The sequence below is a fragment of the Passer domesticus genome, chromosome 1, assembly GCF_036417665.1.
Source record: "Passer domesticus isolate bPasDom1 chromosome 1, bPasDom1.hap1, whole genome shotgun sequence".
In the NCBI taxonomy this organism is placed as follows: domain Eukaryota; kingdom Metazoa; phylum Chordata; class Aves; order Passeriformes; family Passeridae; genus Passer; species Passer domesticus.
The window spans coordinates 136,384,940-136,406,286 of record NC_087474.1 but is presented as its reverse complement, the minus strand read 5'-3'; the positions used below and the strand labels follow the sequence as shown (position 1 = coordinate 136,406,286).

The window sequence follows — 21,347 nt, the reverse complement described above, 5'->3', positions numbered from 1 at the left end:
GGTTTTGCAAAGGAGTCTTATGTGTGGGCTTCCATTTTAAAGATTTTCTGCCTCACAGCTCCTCTGCAACAGCAAACAACACCTTTTGTTCAGGTTTGTTCAAGGTTTCTTACAGTAGAGGTAAAATTGCTTCCAGTAAGATGCAGTGCTGTAAGAAGCTGAGATGTTGGCCTCTGGTCACAGAAAAGGGGAGAGGAGGAAGAGGGGGCAAAGCTTTAGTCCCTGGGGAGACAAACTTCCTGCTGCCCCAGGACACTGCTGCTCTTCAGTCCCAGATCCATCTGGACTGTGCACCCTCTGGGCTCCCAAAGCCAGTTTGGCTCTCTGGGCTCTGACATGGGCAGCAGGGTCAGCTCTTTTACTATCCCACATTTTGCTTCACTAAATAATTGCCTAGTTTGCTTAGCTCCAGGCTAAGTGATAACTTCAGAAACATCACTTACTGCTCTGCCTGTGACAGGACTGAAGAAGAGAATAAAGGGGTTTTTTTCCTGACTAAGAACTCATCTGAAAAAACAACCCTCTAGTCCTTTACATTCAGCAGTGACTCACAGGGATGCTATGACTACACAGCTGACAAGTCACCTTAATCATCCCAGCTATAACAGCCTTTGTGTTGCTAAAAGAGGCTTAATAATGCTATTAAAACTTGTGGTGTGTGCTAAAATTTGTAGAACACTGTACAAGGGCTGCAGAGCTATGATTTTTTTGCAGAGTCTGAATGACACAAACCTAAATGAGGAAATTAGATGCAGCATCATGGTGGCTCTTTTGCCACAGAGAGCAAATATCAGTTTTCACCCTATAGGAGAGGATGATGTTTCAATTTCTGGTTTTGTCACAAAATTATTTAAAAAAAAAAAAACAACCCAAAAAGCCCCCCCAAAACCACTGAAACTAAATTATTTATTCTTAGACAAAATGAAATGTTTACTTTTGTTTCTTACACTCCTTGGAAATGCACAGGAGCAGACAATTCCAAACTGTCAGAAATCAAGCAAACAAGGCAGAAGGTCAGCTTTGCTGAACAGGCATCTTCTTTTGGAAAAGGAAGGTGTGTGCCCAGTGTAAGCAAGGATAGGTGACATGGGAAGAATACAGAGAAACAGCTTGCTGGTGCAGGGAGAAAATTCATACAGCTAAAGACCAACCTGAGTTGAAATTGCCCAGAAATGTGGGAGAAAACAAAAAGCTATTTTAAATACATTAATGGCAAAAGGCTGTTGCAGGATGAGGATGGGCACCTCACAAACAGGGACATGGACAAGGCAGAGGTGTTTAATGCATTCTTTGCCTCTGTCTGTAACAGAGATGATGGACCAAGGGGGTCTCAGTGCTCTGAGCTGGAGGACCATGGCTGTGAGAATGTTTGACTCCCAGTACACCCTGAAATTGCATGGGATCTGCTGCTTCAGCTGGATCTCTACAAATCTATGGGGCTGGTGGAACTCATATAAGAATCCTCAGAACCATCTGATGTCATTGCAAAACCTCTCTTGGTGATTTTTGAGTGGTATTAAAACTCTTGTGGTTCTCTGGGAAACTCAGATTTTGGAAGGACCAGGTATCCAAACTACACCTATTATTAAGCAACCAGCTTACTGCAGGGAAGCCAATGTTATCTACTGCAGAACTGAAATGAAGCACTTTAAGTCAGCTCCATTTAGTTAAAGGCAACTGAAAATAGTCATTACTGTTTGATTTTTTTACTGAGAGGGATTGCCAGTTGTTTCTGCAGAAAGCTGAATTTCCCATTAAAAATAACCACTCAAATGGAAAATCTCCAAGCAAAATTCTATTTGCAGCTTGTCTGTCTGACTAGAGGATCTGTTAGCATCAGGATTTTGTATATAACTCTTGGTGAATTTGTTTGATCAGTTGTGAAATACTGAAACATATAATCAGCTCACTCTGACCAGTATCTTGACTTTGTCTATGTGCTTCACTTCCAAACTGATTTCTAAAGCTATGGTCATGAGAAATTTCTGTTAAAGCCAATAGCTGCAATTACATCTCTTAAATATTAGTAAACACATCTTTCTGGTGCCAATGCTGCACCATGTGCCTGAAATTCTAATTTAATCTAAAAGAACCAGTTTTTTAAAAATGGTCAGACTCCAATATATTATCTTCCTCTTGCAAGTTTGCATTCAAAAATTCCTTTAAAAAATTACTCACTTGCAGCTCACCTAATTAAAGATCCTGTCTGTATGTCAAAGTGTTATTAATAAATTTTTTTGTTTTCCTTGTTTTATTTAGAAGTTAATTATTATTTTCTTATATTGAACTGTGAAAGCTCATCAATAGCATGAGACTGAAATATGCCTTCCAACTAAAACAAAAGGAAACCATCCAAGGCAGAGATAATTAGTACACTTAGAGTATCCTTAAACTGCCGAGGACTTGTCATTATTGACTTTACAAGCAGAACCTTGAAGAAAGCATTCTGGTCCACATAAACATGTCTTTCATTTTAGTTCCAGTGCACACTGCTGGGCTCCAGGCTCATGGGTTGCCATGGCTGCAAGGATTGCTTACCAGCCTCTCAACATCCAGTTGTCACCTTTTGGAGATGGCTGCTAGGGCAGATGATCTCAGCATTTCTCTTTTGACCCAAGGGAGGAGCTAGGATTCTGCTAATGGATACCTGGGCAGGTGGGAGAAAGGTTATTCATTCTGGGGACGAGCCCCAAATGTAGATATCCATATGGGTGCCAGCTTCCCTGCCATGCAAAGGAGCCTCAGTGAATTCAGTGGAGTGAGAGAGTTTAACAGACTCAGGAGGAGACTCAGAAGTAATTTGATATAACACAGGCACCTAGTGCTGCTTCAAATGCTCTAGCATTTCTCCCACCACCCATGTCCCACACTTCTACTGTGTTACACTTTCCACCTTGGGCTGATTTTCAAGTGTGAACGTCTCAAATGCCTAATGCCTGGGCAACTGAGCTGAAGCCCATGTGAACAGTGCCACATCTTAGGTGCCAGTGACTTCCCTGAGCATAAGGGAGCTTTAGACACCTTGCTGACACACAGGCATGCAAGTGTAGATGTCTCCATAGTGCCATGTCCCATCCCTCTATCTGCTGTGCATGCAGCATGACACACTCCCCAGATTCCCAGCATAAGCCCAGTGCTGCAGGTGGCCAAGGCTCTCAGATCCTCACCAAACTCATCTGTGGCTTGTGCACAGTTTAATTTACACCACACACGAAGGTTTAATATGGCCTCCCTACTTTGGGGAGGCTGCCTGTGCCCCAGGCCCTCAATAGCATCCCTAGCATCCCTCCTACCTTGTAACTAGGATCCTGGCTAAGGACTTCATTTTACCAGTGTGTAAAGGGAGAAAACAAGTCTGATTCCCCACAGACTCCTGCGAGTCAGTAATCAGTGAAGCATTTATTGCACTATCTCTCTGGCAGTGCTGCAGACTAAACCCCCTTGAGACCTTCTGTATATCTCCTAGTTTGTAACTTTGCCAAATATTCTCATTATCTTCTGACACCTTTTCCCAGAGGATGCCATTATGCTAAAACAATTTTCATGGAAGTCATGAGTGGGGGGAGGGTAAAGGATTAGGGTAAAAGGGAGGTTACATTTGCAATGACTTTTGTGAAGACTTGTTCTCTAAACCATTAACCATGTCAAGGCTTCTTGCTCTGGTGAAACATAAGCTTGTCAGAGTTGACATTAAAATTAAGTAGGAGATGATTTACCAAAGAAATGAGTTGTAACAGCCTTCACCTTTTAACCACTAATTTCAAAATTTTCCTATATCTCTCTCCATTAATAAAAATACCTCTGCTTTTGATATCTTTCTCTACTTTCAGTACAATTATTCATGCAATAACACATATAAACAAAACAGCTGTATTTCTGCAGAGCTTCCTCAGTTGTGCTTCAACACTGTTTTTCATGAAGGATATTTTGCAATCAGTTAATAACCAGAATGCTGTGAGACAGTATGTGGGTCTTCAGCTCCGAAATGACTTCTGCTCTAAAATTACCACAACTTGCAGACTATGATCCTCCTTGTCAGCACAAAGAAAGTCTTCCGGGGTCTTTGCAGAACTCATATTTGCTCCAACAGCCTTTCCATTGCCCCCATCAGCCCTGCAGAGCCTCATTGAGCACTGTGGAGCTTGGAGCTCAGACTGGGGAAGGAGAGAGGGGTGAGGAACCACACTGGGATTCCTTCACCCTCACAAACCTCCAAAAAGCTTAACTCAGATTTCAAATAGAGTGCACTGAGATTTTCTGAAGTGTTAGGACAAGCACTGACCAAGGTCCAAACTGATATTACAGATGTATAACATGAATGTCAAGTCAAATATATGTCAAATCAGGACAGAAAGATAAACTCTTCCTCTTGCCCGTGCCCACAGATAGGCACTCATGTTGGTCTGACTCCTACTTTGGAGGCTGGGCTCCTACTGAAGAAACTGAGGGGATCTATCTTGGCCTCCTGATAACTTAAAAAGAGCCTAAGATGCTGGCCAGATGCTTAGAGTGTATTTATACTGGGGCTACCTGCAAAACACTTCAACAATTATGAGGAGAATCACTGTACAAACTCCAGGCTGAAGCTTAAGGCACTGCTCTTGATTTGCTGTCTATATTTGTTTGGTTGGGGCTTTTTTAAGGGTCTTTAAATACAAGACACTACTTTGCAGTAGAAGAAAATGCATGCTAGGAAACAAGAACCTGGAGATGTGGCTGTAACAGCCTAGACCTGATCACTTCTGCATCAATGCAAAGCCTTTCCTTCCACTGGCAGTGTGAGGGCATCTGAGTGTGGACTCTCCCTCGGCTTGTTTATACCATTTAATGGTACCTGATTGCCCAAAGGTTTCATGAGATCCTGGAAAGCACAAATACAAGTGACTCTCAGGGGCAGTCAAATGCCTAATTGGCTCTCAGCTTCACTCTGAGCTATAGAGAGTACTGGAAACAGCACTTACAGAAGAATGGTTAACTGCTACCCCCCTAAAACAGTCACCTTGTCAGCAATGCCCATTGTATGGCCTAATCAAAGCTTACCTTCAAGAAAGGTAAAATATCATAGCAGTACTAAAAGATGGAAAATAAATTCCTTTTTCAATGGATATGCTACTTCACCTAATTTGGTTTTCTTATGCATTTGTTTCTGGCTGTGTCCAAAGGAAAAGAGAAGCTAAAAAATTTAGGCAATCAATTTGTATACTGTGTCTTTAATGATATTTATTTAATATTTTAAATGTTATAAAAAGGTAAGGTAGATATTTTTAAATAGAAAGAAAATTAGCATACATGGAAGTGCTTTCATAAACTGCAAAATATATATCCAAATTATGTACTGAGGAAATACCCTCAGCTAATGCAAATTTTCAGTAAAAGCAATGATCTGCCTTGAATGAATAACCTGTACTTTAGGGTCTAGACAAAAATTTAAATTCATCCTGTCATAATAAACTATTCAACCTATGTCTTGGAAACTTGAGGCAGCAGTAACTAATTCTTACTCATCTGTGTTTTTCCTGCTGATTAGGCACTAACTGACTCTTCTTTTACTCTGTAAAAAGAGAACACCTGACTGCTTCAAATACCAAGGTGCAGAGATCCTAGTCAGTCAGGCAGACACAACCTGAATTACTGGGAAGTTAAACCCTGTGTTATTTTCCCTGCTATCACATTGGAAATGGTAATTACTCATTTCAGCAGTCTTCCACGGCCTATCTGCTTTGTGACAAGCATGTTGCATTAGCTTGGATTGGACTTTTTAAAAGTTAATAATCTAAATCTCACTTCAACCAGACTGACATTAGGGTCTGTGTAATAGTGGGGTTTAATACTTGCTTAATTTAGTTCCCTTAGAAGTGTTAAGCCAGTGTAAGTCTTTCATGCTTTGAATCTTTTATGGGAAAATTGCTGCAGCATAGCTGAGAAGGGAATTCAAATTGCCTGAGTTTGTGATCCATGGCTATCACCCCAAGGCCACATCTCCTTTTTCATCTTCAGGCTTTAAAGTACAAAGACCTGTGCACACAGTGAGGTTTTGAATTCTGGCAGAGCTAGAGGATTTAATGCAGGTGGAAACAACCCAAAGTCTGCTCTTGTGACAAGATGGTTATGAAATCTCGAGATACTCCAATAAATGAACCAAGGAGTCATGTAATGCCTCCCTAGACATCTGTCCCAGGCATTTACATGTAGTGTAAATCACTGCATAATCACAACACTTATGAAATATTCCTGGGATAGGGAGTACAGTCTGCAATTTGTAAATAGCGAAGTGAAGCAGAGAGAAGATAAAAGATTTGCCCAGAATTTGACAGTGTCTGCATTTTAACTGGATAAGAGAGACAAAATAATCTGCGCAAATCTCCTCCCAGTAGCTACGAAACTGAGCAGAATTCTTTGCCCTCCCCTCCCGAAAACCAGCCATAAAATACTTCTGAGTTGCATAATTTTCATTTCATTCCCTTGGATAATTTGGAAGTGAAAATATCTTAAAATAGATGGTTTGGGGATTGTTTGGTATGCACATGATTCTCCTGATGCTTACATTAAAACATTTCCCAAGGTTCAAGGAACATTTTGCTACTTTTCTTAGCTATCTCATTAATTTGAGACATTTTACCATAACTTGCTCTTTTCAGGAAATGCCAGTGAGTAAAGTTGTTGCTTCATTATAACTACTCAATGTGATTTTTTTTTTTTTCTAAAAGCTATGTTAACAAGGAAATTGTATTATACGGGCCAAGCTGTCTCTCTTTGCTATATCCATCTGATATTTGGCCTGTGACACCTTGCTGACAGGTTTCTCAAAAGCTTACAAAGGGGTAGGGGAAATCTTTTAAAATGTGCATTCCTCTGTTATATATCACGCCTGGTATAATACTTTTCAGCTGCAAAGTCACCCTAAAGCCTTTTATCAGTTGAAGACTCCATGGGGAAAAAAAATAAAAACAAAAAACACTCAAAAAGCTTCTTGTTGCTGTTTTAAATCCTAGTTTCAAGTAGGTTTTCTTACCCATATCTAGGTTCTCCTCCTCCAGTAACAAATGTTAATCCATCAATACAGAGCACCCTTTTTCTGGTTCAGAAAGGTAATTTAGTAACTTGTCTTAATCTTCCACCTGCTCCATTCCCTGAAATACATGAAAACTGAACTCTTTACAGCATGCACTCTGAGACTTTTGTGCCCAGATTTTTGCCAGGCTTTTTCTGGATAATGAGAATGATCTCTCTCTCAGATGGCTGCTATGACAGTTTAATTACCTATTTTCAGTTAATAGCAGCAGCATTCAACAATTGCACCAATTCTTCAGGTGTGCCTATCTACCAGGAGGAAAAACATAATGTTATCCTCACTTTTCTATTTTCAGATTTTATAAATTATATTTTTCAGATTTATAAATTCTCTGTTAAAGAGAAAATGGTGTAATAATAATAATAATAATAATAATAATAATAATAATAACAACAGCAATAAAAATAATAATATTTCATTAATTTAAAAAGCATTAAAAATAAAAAGGAAGGAATAATAGATGTAGAACATCTGTATATTTTCTTAGAAATCTTGCTTAGTATCAAGAATTTTTGCCCTTATCAGGATGCTTACAGACAAATGGAATTATGGCAAAATAAAACCACTTACACAGATATGTGGTACATATGAGGAAATCCAAAGCTGTGTGAATGAGTCTGGCTCTGAAATGAGTTTTTGACTCTGGGTCACTCATACCATTCATTGACCTTCTTGGCCATAAGGGCACATTGTTAGCTCATGTTCAACTTGGTGTCCACACAATATCCTTTTCTGCCAAGCTGTTTTGCAGCTGAGTGGGCCCCAGCATATATTGGTGCATAGAACCACAGAATAACAGAATTGTTTGGGTTATTACAGACCTCTGAAACCACTGAGTCCAACTGTTAACCCAGCAAAAATCCCCCAAATCCTTCCAGGGATGATGACTCCCCCTCCCTGTCTCCATCACCCCATTCCTTAATCACCTTATAAGTCCTGTGGTATTTTTATTCCCCAAAAGTCCAACAGATCCTGTACCATTTCTTCTGCTTACTTCAGGACATTATTTTGGCACAAACTCTAAAATCTTGTGAATTCTACTACATTTAATTTGATTCCATTTCCCACAAAACCTGGGGCTAGTTTCTCCCCAGAAGCAAGACTTTACAATTCTCCTTGATGAACTTCATGAAGTTCCTGTCAGCTTATTTCGCTGTGGCTTTGTTAAACCCAACCATAATGGGAATATCCCAAGGGACTACACCAGCACAAGTACCATGCCACCAGATAAAATGGTTTTTAAAACTCTTTACTATATATAATTGCTTCATTTATTTTATTTCCTTCTCAACATCTGCTCCAAGTATTCATCTCAGTATGACTCAGTGGAATTGAGAATTGAGGAATTCACATTTAAGCCTGAAGGACGCCCCAGCTCCTTTTCTTTCCATGGTGGGGGAATGCAGAAAGCCTCCAATTTCCACACTGTGTTCTCAGTACCCAAATCACAGCTATTGAAATATGCAAATATTTCAGCAAGTTTTCAAAACTCTTCACTTATACAGTTTATAGCCATATAACACCGCCTGGCTTCCTTCAAGTAGCTTTCTACGTAAACTTTTTTCCTAAAATCAGCCTGAGGTCGGTTTTCCAGTGCCACTTTCCAGAAAGTGGCACTGGAATTGTAAGAAGGGGGCACTTACTCAGTATTGTGTATATCAATGGTGCGAAAAAGCACATGCAGTTCTTCTCCACTCAGAACTCCATCAGCAAAGTAAGCTTTGAATTCATCAAAGGACAATTTTCCATCATCTGAAACAATGAAGAAATGGAAATTAAGTTCATTCATGCTTTTTCTTGTTTACTTCATGCAGTAGAAGTGGAAAGTATTAAAAGCCTCTAGGTCTTTACCTTAAATGTAGAAACTTTACATTTTAAATGCAAGGGTGATAATTGGCAAACAAAAGTCAAATAAAGATTAACTTTTTCCTGTTATTTAGAAGAAATCTGAAAGATTAAATTGCACTTAAATAATAATTTATCTAAATTGATTGAGCCTTTGCATGAAGGATAAAGCATGTTTTTATAGCCTAACATTTCATAACTCTTTTTTGGGTAGCACTGAATGTAGGTTAACATGTTTCTTTCTTTCCCTCAGTAACATACTGAATCCCTCATAGGGCACTAAAAAAAAACTGTAGAAGATAAGACTAAAATGTTCTAAGCATCAGACTAATCTACAGTGTATTGTGACTTAATGTTAGAGTGGTGAAGAATATATTATAAAGGCAGTATCTGATTCCTGTTTCTACATGCTGTACGACAGCAGGCAGATTTGAAGAGTAGAGCTGAGAAGTTTCCTTCTTCTTTTACTTCCTATTATTTCATAATTTGACTGGAAAATATAGCTTCAGATATCTTGAAGAAGTTTCAAAATTGTACAAATTCAACCAAACCTTTAAAAATGTTTAATATGAAAAGACAGATTGTAGATGGAGATGATCATCTTTACAATCAAAATAAAATGTCAAGATCTTCAAGAGCCAGAAACCAAGATGGCACAAAACTGCAATGATTACCTAGCTGAGAATCTAAATACATTTGCCATTTGGCTCTGGTTACAGAGAAGAAATATCAAATATTGAGTGTGTTGAGCTGAGTGTTCTCACAGATATGCTTTCTTTGGCTGTTACAGATATAATCAATTACTTAATCAAACTACCTCTGCAGCTTTATCCTTTTCTGGGAAGGCTGATTTGCATGCAAGTTATACACATACCCAAGAAACCAGTGACTTTGGCAACTCTCCTGAGATAAACATATGAGTTCACCCATAGAACAGCCTGGGGTATGACACAAAATACTAAACAAGTCTGTTTGAGTCCTTCAGGATCATTGGCTTTATCTCAATCCAGCAAATCACTGATCCACCAACAGACTGGGTACTTCAGCTATTTTCTTTAAATTTTTGTCATCCAAGAGCAGACATTGCCTTTTGGTTCATTGCTGTTTATTCTTAATAACATTCTGAATGTTATTGACATTGAGTGACAAATCACTGAGATTGTTTCTGGCAAAACACAAGGACGTTTGAACCTGTTTGGTACTTACAGACTTCATACAGTTACTTTTACTAAAAAAAAGCTCTGATTATCCAGGGCATGTCTCCGATTTTGTGTAACTGTTTTGCCAGAGCAGCTGGGGAGGGCTTCACTGCCAGTGGCCATCCTTGTGCTCCCTCAGTGCTCAGATGAAACTCAGACCCAACGCTGAACAAGTGCTCCCTGTGCTCTTAAACTGAAGATGCATTTGCCTAGACAGTTTGGTTTGTTTTTTTTTCCCCCACAAGTGTCAAGAATAGCTTTTATTTTAAAGGCTGTGTCAGGTGTCCTCAGCACCACTTCCCTGGGCACACCTCACTGCCCTTGGAGTGCCCAGATAAACTCTATCTGGTTTAAGTGCTGAGCAGAAACCTCTATTAGAGATTCTTCAATCCTTGCCACTGGCGAAGTGATAAGGGAAGGATGAGTAATGAAATAAATTTCTCTGAAGCTATGCATCCATCAGGGAAATCAACTTTCAGCTGTATTTGCCTAGGCAATGTTATTTAAGAAGCTGTTTTGCAAGACCTGCTTGCTTTTGTCTGTCTTCTCTGACATCTTTCAAGAGAAAGGCTTATTCAAAAATGGGCACAGTCATCTGTTCTCCTTTGTCTCCCAACTGGCAGACAAGTAAATAAAATGAAAATATAAACAATAAAATGAATTTCCCCACGTTGCACCTGCAAATTTAGAAATAGATTCACGCAGTAAATCATAAGAGCCTTCCTCCAGGTTACGATTGCATTCTCACATTTATTTCAGTGAAATTCACCTGTCTGTGGAATAGATGTTTTTCTGTGTAAAATATGCCCAAGGGATATCCCCCAGCCAGTCTGCTGCAGAAAAGCTAATATAATCTCCAGGATATTCTTTGGATAGCTGATGCCTTCAGTAGAGAACAGCATATATGACAAAGGAAAATCACACACAGTCTCTGAGTTGAAAGGTGATTTCAGCCAGCTAAAAGGTATCGAGCAAATAATGGATAAGGGCACAGATGTATTTGGAGGCTGTGTGCACAAAATAATGGCAAATGGTGAGACTACAGCCAGTGAAGGAAGTTACAGTGATGTAGAGAAGGAGGATGTCTCACAGAGATGCCAGCAAATGCTGGAGGACAACAAAACCACTTCCACTGTCTCCTATTTTGGGCACCCTGTTAGGATTGTGAGCTTTTCTAAGCAGTTTAAAAATCAGTCTTTTCATAGCAGGAGCCACATCACATAGAGCTCATATGGCTGAATGACAGCCCTAGGGCTTATGGCACTTGGAGGAGCCACATTGGCAATCAGAGGAGAAAACCACTCTTGGTTAAAGCTCATCCTGGGGTTCACCTTAGAAGGATGTGATTTGGGTTGTTGAGCCCTCAGAGTTGTCTTGGCCCAATCAGACAGTGCCAAACCTGCCTGCTGGCTGGCAGCATGCACACTACGAGGGCAGTGAGGTTGTTTATAAGCACAGATCTATAAGAATAGATCTCTGCCCCTGTAGGGTAACAATGAGCAACGGAAGAAGAGATAACAAGTGATTAATAAATGAAAAAACTCCCTGTGGGAGAAAGTATTTATTCACCAGGAAGGTACAACAGGGACTAGGAACTGACTCTAAAGTGCTCAAAGTCACTTCTGCCTTGGGAAAGCCAAGGCCAAAACACAGACCCATTCAGGCCCTCACAATTCTCAATGGGAGCTCAATTTCTCTTGTGGGTGTTGTGACAGCCCTTTATGCATTTTTTTAATCCACCTGTCTTTTTAGAACCTAAAGCCTTCAAGTGTTTCATGTGAGCCACAGCTGCCTGCATGGCTGAAGCAGACACATTGGGAAGGCAGTGTGAGCGTGGGTCCTCCTCCCAGCTCACCTGCTCCTGGGACCTGTCCTTTGGAAGGCACTGACAGTCCACACTTGCTGTAAAAGGTTGGATCAGATTACTTGAGTGCTATATTATCCCATGCACAAAGAAAACAAGGTAGTGTAGGGGGGCACATCACAACAGACATAGATGGACTGGACCGGATGCAAAAAAATGAAACCCACGTGATTTATTGACATATGGCACACAGGCTGGAATCAGACCAAGAAAGATCTGCCAAAATAACAAATTTCAGTGTGCCAAGGCGAGCATGCTAATACTATCCAATAGGTCCCAGTCATAAGGGAGCTGCATCAGAAAAAGCACAGACATAGATGAAGATTTAAAGAGTCTGGGCAAATGCACTAAGCTTTTATTGACTCTGATTTGTATTGTATGTTGATAAAATCAGAAATAAGGATTTTGAGCCATTATTCCATCTGTTATGCTGGAAAAGCTTCACAAATGTAACCAAGTGATTCCAAAGCTAACAGGATGAGGGTTTAGGTTATTTCTACAGAAATGTTTTTGGGGATCTATAGCACAGAGTCCAGCCATGCAGCACTTGAAGGACCCAGCGGGGTGGATGGGGAATCCCACCCCAGGCTGAGCCTGGGCTCTGGAATGGATGCAGGATGATGTAGATGGATGATGCAGTGGATCCAGCTGGTCAGGAAGCAAACAGCAGTGTGGTGAGAATTCATGGGATGTACTGCAAGGGTTTTGCCTTACTAATCCATTCACTGAGTAACTTGGGAGCTTAAATCAGGGATGCTACAGTTCAGTGAATTTCTGTCCCCTGGCTTCTATTTAGAAAATGTGCTGTGCAAAGTCATTCAGTAAATCTGTAGCTAAAACATGGCCAGGCCACTTTGGGCCACTTAGACCGGGCTCTTCTGGGTATCATGGTGCATCGAGCTTTCCCAAGGAATTCCTGCACATTGCTGTTTTTCTCCAGGGAGGTCACACAAGAGATGGGTTACCCTGTCATGCTGTGACCTCTCTGGCCAGACCAGATGGAGGTGATGCAGAGCTTCTGGGGCAGTCTCTGGGCTAGCTGAAGACCTCATGAGGTGTCAGGATGTTATAGCCACAGGTTAGGAGATACTAAAAAATGCTGAAATCAAGGACTTGGCATTCTTTGCTTTGGTAAACTCCAACATTTTTCTTGGAAACAAGTTTAACCCACTAAGTGGTAATCTTGAGAGCCTGAAGGCCGATTCTGACAGTTCACTTTAAGGAAGATTCCAGAGATCTCTTTTGCAAGGTGCTTTCTCTGCCTCTCAGAGGCATATTCCCTTAATCCTCTGGCATGGTATAAACTATCAGCCTGCTAAACAAGCTAGAGCCACTGAGGAGTCCCAGTCTGAGAACTGCTGCAGTGAGGCAGCTTTCAACCTGCCAGAGCTCACCTACAGACACATGAGCTGACACAGATGGTAGAAGACTCACCTGCAAAGTCAGTATTTATCCTGAAAAGACACTGTCAATAAATAATGAATAGGAAAACACCTGTTCTGATTTCTGCAAAATTGACTCTCAAGTAGGCATTGCAAGATTTCCTCCTGATGATCATGCAGGTGCAATTCGGAGGTGTTTTGGTTATTTTCTGGAAATCTTGTTGGTCACTCAAAAGCCTATGATCTGTGAATCAATCCCTTTGGTCACTGGGACTGGGAAAGGGACATGGTGTTACTGCTGCACTTGCCTTATTTTAAGGAGTCCTTTATTTATGACCCACAGTTTTTGTTAGGCCAATGTTAGCATGTTTTAGAGCTGGGCTGAAACCCTCAGATTATTGTAATCAATATGCTGCATATATAATCACAGTATTTTATACAGTTTCAGAATTCTACATTTAAAAGCCTGGTATGTCTGCTCTGTATCATGAACATCAGGGCTACTGAATATGACAGAATTCAAATATTATCTCATCTGGATATTTTTCATTTTATAGATCCTAGTTCAAATACACTAAAAAAGAGATATATTTTTAGTGGGGGAAAAAAGCTTTCAGTGAGTGCTTGTTTGAAATGTCAGAGAAAAAAAAAATTAAACCAGACATAAATGCAGTGATTCTGACATTACTAAGATTCTGTTGCAAGTCTGCTGGTTGTTTGATATTCAGGTTTGTCAATCTATGGAGCTTTAGTCTTCTTTTGTTTAGTCAGTTTTAAAATTTTCCCTCATTTGTTAGCAGTCATTCCTGACTGCCTGAAGCATACTGTTTACAGTGTTCCTTACAGTTCTTGCTTTTTGCGTTTTTACTAAAATGTCTGCTTCTATAGCAGATATTGCAAATGATGTTTTCAAATATCTTCCTCTTAGGAGCTTTAAGAATGTTTGAGGTATAGTTTTACTCTGTGCTTTTTCTTAACAGCTGACTTGTATCTGCAAATCAATGAAAGCATCTGTATACAAACCATCTTTTCCAAACCTGTCATATTAGAGTTGCCCTCCTTAGGGCTTAGAGGCATGCAAGAGCTTGGGGCAGGAGCTGTGAAGTTTGGAACAAGGCCATAATCAAATACCAATTTGAATTTTGTGGAGAAGAGAGACAGCTGTGAGCTACTCCTCCTGGGGGACAGGGCTAGGAGTCACTCCCTCCAGGTTTGACTGGATGGACACTGAAAAGTGCCAAGGGGAGTCTCAAACAACAGAGCATGCCATGCTTCCAGAGCAGCAGATGATAGACAGACTCTGGTAAAAGGGAAAGGCAGTGGTCTTCTTCCCCAGAGAAGAGAAATGGGAAGAGAAATGACCCCCACCACGATGCCAGCAAAGGCAGGGCACTTTTCTCCAGTTATTTTGTAGTGCTCCTTGCCTTTGGTCTGTGTTGAACCATCAGTGTCAAGGCACCTTCCCTTTGTTACTCTTGCAAGATCAAGGGCTGCATTCTCAGTAGATTATTTCCTTCTTTCCAGCCCCCCCCCCAATCTCTTTGACAGTCAGACTATTTGTGGTTGGACTTTTGGAATGTAGTCTGTATTTGGAATTCCATTCCTGTGCTAAGAGGAGAGAATTCTGGCAGGAGGCAATTCTAATTGGGCACATGTCACAGCTGCCTGGTCAGAAGAGGCCCCTGGGTGACATTCACCAACAACTGATATAATTTCACTTGACTGCAGGTCCCTGCAAGGCTAATGGGGTGCCCCATGTCCCTCCTGGCATATCCAGGGATAAGGCAGACACCTCATGCAGACAAGCACATGCAGGTGCTGCATTCACACATGTGTGAGGCAACCACTGTTTCCTGTGAGATGAGGGAAGTGAAATTTTTTTTGCATCAGAAATTATTGCATTTGGCAGTTCCAGTTTCCCATTTTTTCATTACTGTCTCCCTTGCAGGCTAGGGACAAGATTTTACTTTTCATGAGGAATTTAATGAATTTGATTTTGTTTTAAATAGCAAAATAAATTAAACAAACAAAGATTTTTCCTTTTAGCTGGATTTTTTTTCCAAATTAGTTCTGTGAAACTATTTCACTATGTGTGAAATCCACATGCTTTCCTTTGAGCACATAGAGTTTTCTAAAGTAAACCTGATCAAAATTTCATTTTGACATACAGACCTGAAACTTTTCCTTTCCAAAAAGGTCAATATGCAGCATCTCACCTTTATGAAATTGGTTTTTCCCCTTCAGGATTTTCTTTTGCTTCTGTCAATATTATGAACCATATAGTTCTTTAAAATCCTTCCCTGTGCCTTGTTCTCTCTTTAAAAAAATCATATGACCTTTTCATTTATGGGAGATGTATGGATCTGCTCCACAAAAAGAAGAGCTGCACAGCCATGAAATAAGAACTACAGATAGAGTTTATGAAGCTGATCCTCTCATGGAATCTCTGCATAGCTGATATTCCCAGAAACAGGACAATAACAGAATGATATATGTACCTGGGCTGGCAAAGAAAGAAGCCATTTGTATGACTTTATTCACGTGGCTGTTTGCTAAAGGACTTTCTTAAATGAACACAGATGCCATAAATTATTGTAGTATTTTTGAGTACCAGCAGTTCAGTGGAATGTCTCAGCTCTTTTGATCTTTCATTTTATACTGCCTTTGCAAGAATATCTGTCTTTCCTTGCTGTGGAAGGCTTACCTGAAGTCCCACAGTCCACAAATTCATAGTAAAAATACTTACACAATACTCTTATTTATCAGCTCCATCCTTTTGATATATTTTTTTCCTTGCTGTCTAAGAAGAATCTAGTAAATCTTTTGATGATGTTTTCTCTGAAGGTATTTTAATCTCACAAAGTGAATGAATACAGCAGAGGAGGTTCTATTTAAAGTATATGGGAGAATTTAACAGGGCTGTGTCATTGACAGTAAAGTAGTATTTGTTACTGAAAGCCAATAGTTGACTTCCTGTAGCACACAAAGGTGACACTGAAAGTGTAAGTAGACCGGTAATTAACCAAAACTAATAATTTATGGTGACAACAATGTAAACATTTTCAGTGAGTGGTGACATATCCAATAACCTTTCTGAAAATGTACTTAACTTCACAGCCTTGAAACAAATCTCCCTATCAATGCAGCACAAGCCTGTGCATTGCTAGATTAGCAAAGTGGAAGTCCCACGAGCAATTGATGGTTGAGCAAACACAATTAAGACCTAAAAGCTGAAATAATTTCAAGTTCATGGACTTAAATTAATAGAACTGAAGTGACTGAACTTAGCCACTTTTCTGCCAATAATATGTAGTAAAGAAACCTATACAGGTAGGAATACCAGTGACCAAAGACTTGGATATGGTTCTGTATTGTTCTGGAACAAGCAGGTTTGTCCCCAGTACTGGGAGCTGTTCCCCTGTTTTTAGAGCAATGTATTAGCAATGAGCTGTGGGGAAACCCAGATGAGGACTGAAGTGCTCCCAACCACCAAAGAGCTGTGGATCCACCAGGGCTGGGACAGCACGAGCCCAAAGTCCAGGGCAGGGACACAAAGCTCGAGGGTCTCTTTTAGACCCCAGGTGGGGTGATGAGTTCTGCTCTGTACCATGTGCTCTGACCCTCATCAATCTTCAGGGCAGATGCACACACATTATTCCGAACACCACGAGCAGGTCTGAGGGAGATGCCAGCAGAGCTTTCCTATGGTTGGCAGGTAACTAAGCTAGAGATGCACCCCTGCAAGTGCAGGGAGTCCTCTTCCTCCCCATGTCAGCCCTCACCTTGGAATTCAACTTGCACCACCACTGCCCATGCAAACCACTGGCAAGCTGACTGAGGGAGATAACAAAGAAAATACTACCAAAAAACTCTCACAGTGATGGATTCTGTGGCTCCTGAGCTCTCTGAAGGAGGCTACCATGGTCTTGTGGTGGGAAGTACCAGTTGGTGCACGTGAGCTGGGGCAGGAATAGGAAAAAGAAGTGGGCTGTGGAAGTGAGATTTCTCCCTCAGCAAGAGTAAACAGTTATTCAACATGCTCAGATATACCACCAAACCATACAGTAGCTACTTGCTGTCCAAGAGTTCTTCCTTGTAAGTTATCACTGATTTTCTAAATGGTATCCATTTGCCTTCTCTTTATTAAATGCACACAGTATCTGTTTTCTGAGGATTGACTGGACTGGGAATTACTTGTCAGGGTTAAACCTGTCTGATCCATGGGCTCGACACTGTTCAATGCTTCTCTTGTTAATAAAAACCTTATGACTTCTGTACTATAAATATCTGAGTTGGATTCAAGGGTTTATTTTTCCTACTGACACACTGAACAAATGCAAAACCAAGTTGATTTCTGGATGTAGCCTATGGTGTTTTTAAAAAAAATAAGATGGAGCTACTAACAAGTCTTTCAAACCTTCTTGAGTCAGTGTCACTAGAAAACACCCGCATGTACCCAAAGTGCAAATCAAACACAAATGTCAAATTGTGAAAGCATAAAATCTGTCCTTAAGGAAGGGAAGATCAGATCACAACATAACACATGGCATTGAATCTGCAGGAAACATAAAATGACATGAGCGATGTCTGGCTTTTCTGTTAGGATGTTTAAAACATGACTTAAAATCCTGAATTAACAATGAATTATTTTTTCCAAAGGAAGGGGGCAAGACATGCAAGAAGTCTTACCATTCTTGTCTGCTCTTCTTAATATCTAAACAAAAAGAGAGACAGAAAGAACAGAGTCAATTTTTTCTTTTGTATGGGTTAATAACAACGTTCTTCTTAGAACATTGTTAGGTTCTTAGGTGAATAACAATGTATCTTCTTTCATATTTATAGTTACATATTTTCACAAAGCTGCATAAAATTTTAAAATTATTAATGTGTCTTCATCCTTCCCTCAGAGTACTGCTTTTTTTAACTCCCCCCTTGCTGTGTGCACTGAAAACCAAGACCGTAACAAGAACCAGCTTTCTTTTATAGTTTGTTTATGGATTACAAGGATGATGTTCAGGCACAAAACCTGGTACTGTATGGTTACCATGATACTGGATTCAGGTTTGAGAGAAGAGGCTTAAAGAAGCAGAGGAAGAATGGTGGCTGGGAGGATGTGCTGAGCATCTGAGACAGTGAGAAAGACTCATGGTTGTGTGAGTGGAGGAGGCAAAGGGGTAAGTCAGGAGAGGAGCTGGGTGGCACAAAGGGATCCGACTCAGTGTCACTGCAATAGGGAGTCATCCAGGAAATGCTGCCACAAGTGTAGGCAAGGCAAGAAAGCAAACCTTCCAAAGGTAGTTTCTATTGCTGCAGCAAATATCAGTGAAGTGTTTCAAAATGGGCACATATATTTTTGAGAGCTGACAGCAGTGGAAACATTCTCTGTTTTTTTAAAATGTTAGTAGCATTTCAACAGTTTCTCCAGCACATGCCATGACTGCTCTGCTCCTAGAAGTGAAACCAGACAGGATGGATCCAAGTGCCAAGCTCTCTTGGAGCACCTTCAGAATTGTTTTGTGTATGGTGAGGTTGGCAGGGAAACCAACAGAGTTGTGACCCACATCCAGGACTTCACAGACAGTGAACTTTGCATTGGACCAAATTCACAGCACATAAAATATGAAATACACTTAGCAAGATGCTGTTTTCCCCCCCTATTTATCCAAATAAATGATACATTCAATTTTCAGTATAGGGATTGGACTTTTGAAGGGATGTAGTAGTGGAGTTTCAATCAAATAGAAATGTCCCATAACCATGGGTCAAGAGTGGCAAAAGTTTCTGCTTAAGTAATTTTAAAAATTGATTTAAAATAAATTATTTTATGTATTTATTATTTTTATAATTATTATTTAAAATTTATATTAATTTGTTTTAATTAATTAACCCCCTGCCCCCAATCTAAGGAAGTATTAAAATCCTTTAGACATCTGAGAGGGAGTTTGACAGAAGACCATGGAAGAGGTTGTTTTAGCAATCATATATCACTCTCATTAGATCTTTCTCTCTGGAGAGAGATTATTTATAGGAACATTTAGTGACAGGACAATGGGGAATGATTTCAAACTGAAATAGAATAGGTGTAGATTAGATGTTAGGAAAAAAGTCTTTACTGTGTGGGTGCTGAGGCACTGGTACAGGTGGCCCAGGGAGGTTGTGAATGGCAGAGTTCAAGGCCAGGCTGGATGAAGCTCTGAGCAACCTGGTCTAGTGGAAGGTGTCCCTGCCAATGGCAGGGGTTTAGAAGTGGATGATTTTTAAGGTCCTTTCCAACCATGCCATTTTATGATTCTATAATTCAATTCCCCAGTGAGATCAGGACCTCAGTGCCTGCCCTTTCTGTGCAGCCTCACAACAAACCTCTTGCTGCCTGGTCTAATTTAAATGTGTTCATATAGATGGGAGTACTTCACTGAGGAGTGATCACACACCTACACACTCCTGAATATCTAAAATATCTGTGACATGAATGTACTCTCACAGCAGGAAGGGGCCCCAGGGTCCAGTCCCTGCTTTGAAGCAGACTTGGTTTGGATTTGACGTTTTCCTCCAAATATAAGAAGAAAATCACAGAAGCAGCCTCCTCCTATTTGTGAGTATGTGAAAGGTATCTGTTTTCCTATAAATATGAACCTGACATTGGTTTAAGAAAATGGTGAATATTAAACAAATAATTTTATTTTGAATTATCTTTTTTACTTTAGTGAAATCAAAAGTTTTCAGTTTACCAGATAATCTGATGATGGGCAATTTCCTAACCCAATGTGCTGAGTTAAATTAATTGGGGAGTTGGCTGCGTTTAATGCTTTTTAACTCTTTCCTGGCAACTTAGATTTCTCTTCTGTTTTTGTGATGTATGACTGTAATTCTCTCATTTCTTTTACCAGTGGTGTCTCTGAGACAAAAAAACCCCAAAAAAACAAACAAACAACAAAAACCACCAAACCAGATCAAAACCCCCTGCATTTTCAATATACACTTGAATTAAAATGAAAGTTGAATTGAAAAGTCAATAAGAAGTCTTATTTAAACAATTTTCTGTGGATGCTAGAGAAATCAGGAGATGAGCAGATGAGTTTTGTTTGAAATAATTTGGGGAAAGGTTGGGGAAGTTGAAGTGGGCATATTAGAGAAAACATCTAGATAAAGAATCCTTTAAAATACAGGCTATGCCATTTTCAGCTGATATTGTGGAATAACACAAATACAAGAGCTGGTCTGAAGTGGATCAGGGTTGGTGGTACAGTTGGTCTCAAGATTTTTAGGTCTCACCAAGGTCAGGGGATACTTTTAAGATCTTTGGGTGGGAGTTTGCCTTTTACCAGGGTTTGCCTTGAAACAAAGAAATTCTCTGTGCTGCGCAAATTTTGACAAAAAAACTTTACAGCTGCACCTTGCAAGGTGCTGAGCCTTTGGTGACAGTCTGGCACAGCACCTCTCAGGGGTTGTGCGGCCAGATGCTGATCAGGGCACCACCCTGGGCTCACCCTCAAAGGGCTGAGGGGCTCAGGATTCTCTGCACGTCGACCTTGGGCACCTGCATGGTTAATGAAAAAACCCAACTTTTATCGGGTGAGAAACTCTAGTGAAAAGCGCCCCCCTCCCCCCATCCCAATAAAAACAATAAAATTTGAAGCAACTTATTTAGAAAGGTGACTGTCTGGACTGTTTCCACTTACTTAGAAAGGTGACAGAACCTCTCCTAGCCACCCCCAAAAAAACCTGCTGTCCTCACACATGCAGCCATTGGAAGCAAAAGGGGAAGGGGAAAGGGGAAGGGAAAAGGAGAAGGGGAAGGGGAAAGGGGAAGGGGAAAGGAGAAGGGGAAGGGGAAAAGATAAGGGAAAGGGGAATAGAAAGGGGGAAGATACACAGTCCCACTGGGCTTCACCCCTCTCCACCGAGGGAGAAGATAACAGCTCAAGAAAAAGAAAAAGGAAGGAAAAAAAAAAAACCAAAACAAACAAACAAACAAAAAACCCCCA

At 40.4% G+C, this 21,347-nt stretch overlaps 1 protein-coding gene across 5 annotated transcripts in view; it reads right to left on the bottom strand.

Moving 5' to 3' along the window:
• The window catches only part of NECAB1 (N-terminal EF-hand calcium binding protein 1), a 53,135-nt gene that overhangs the window by 31,355 nt on the left and 433 nt on the right, over positions 1 to 21,347 (bottom strand). For 3 of the 5 annotated variants that reach the window (XM_064391183.1, XM_064391175.1, XM_064391211.1), the window contains exon 2: positions 8,716 to 8,824. In XM_064391183.1, coding sequence (XP_064247253.1) covers positions 8,716 to 8,824 — 109 coding nt within the window. Of the gene's footprint in view, positions 1 to 8,715; positions 8,825 to 18,051; positions 18,077 to 21,347 lie in introns of all 5 variants that reach the window. The other 2 variants (XM_064391191.1, XM_064391201.1) reach the window with 1 other exon arrangement.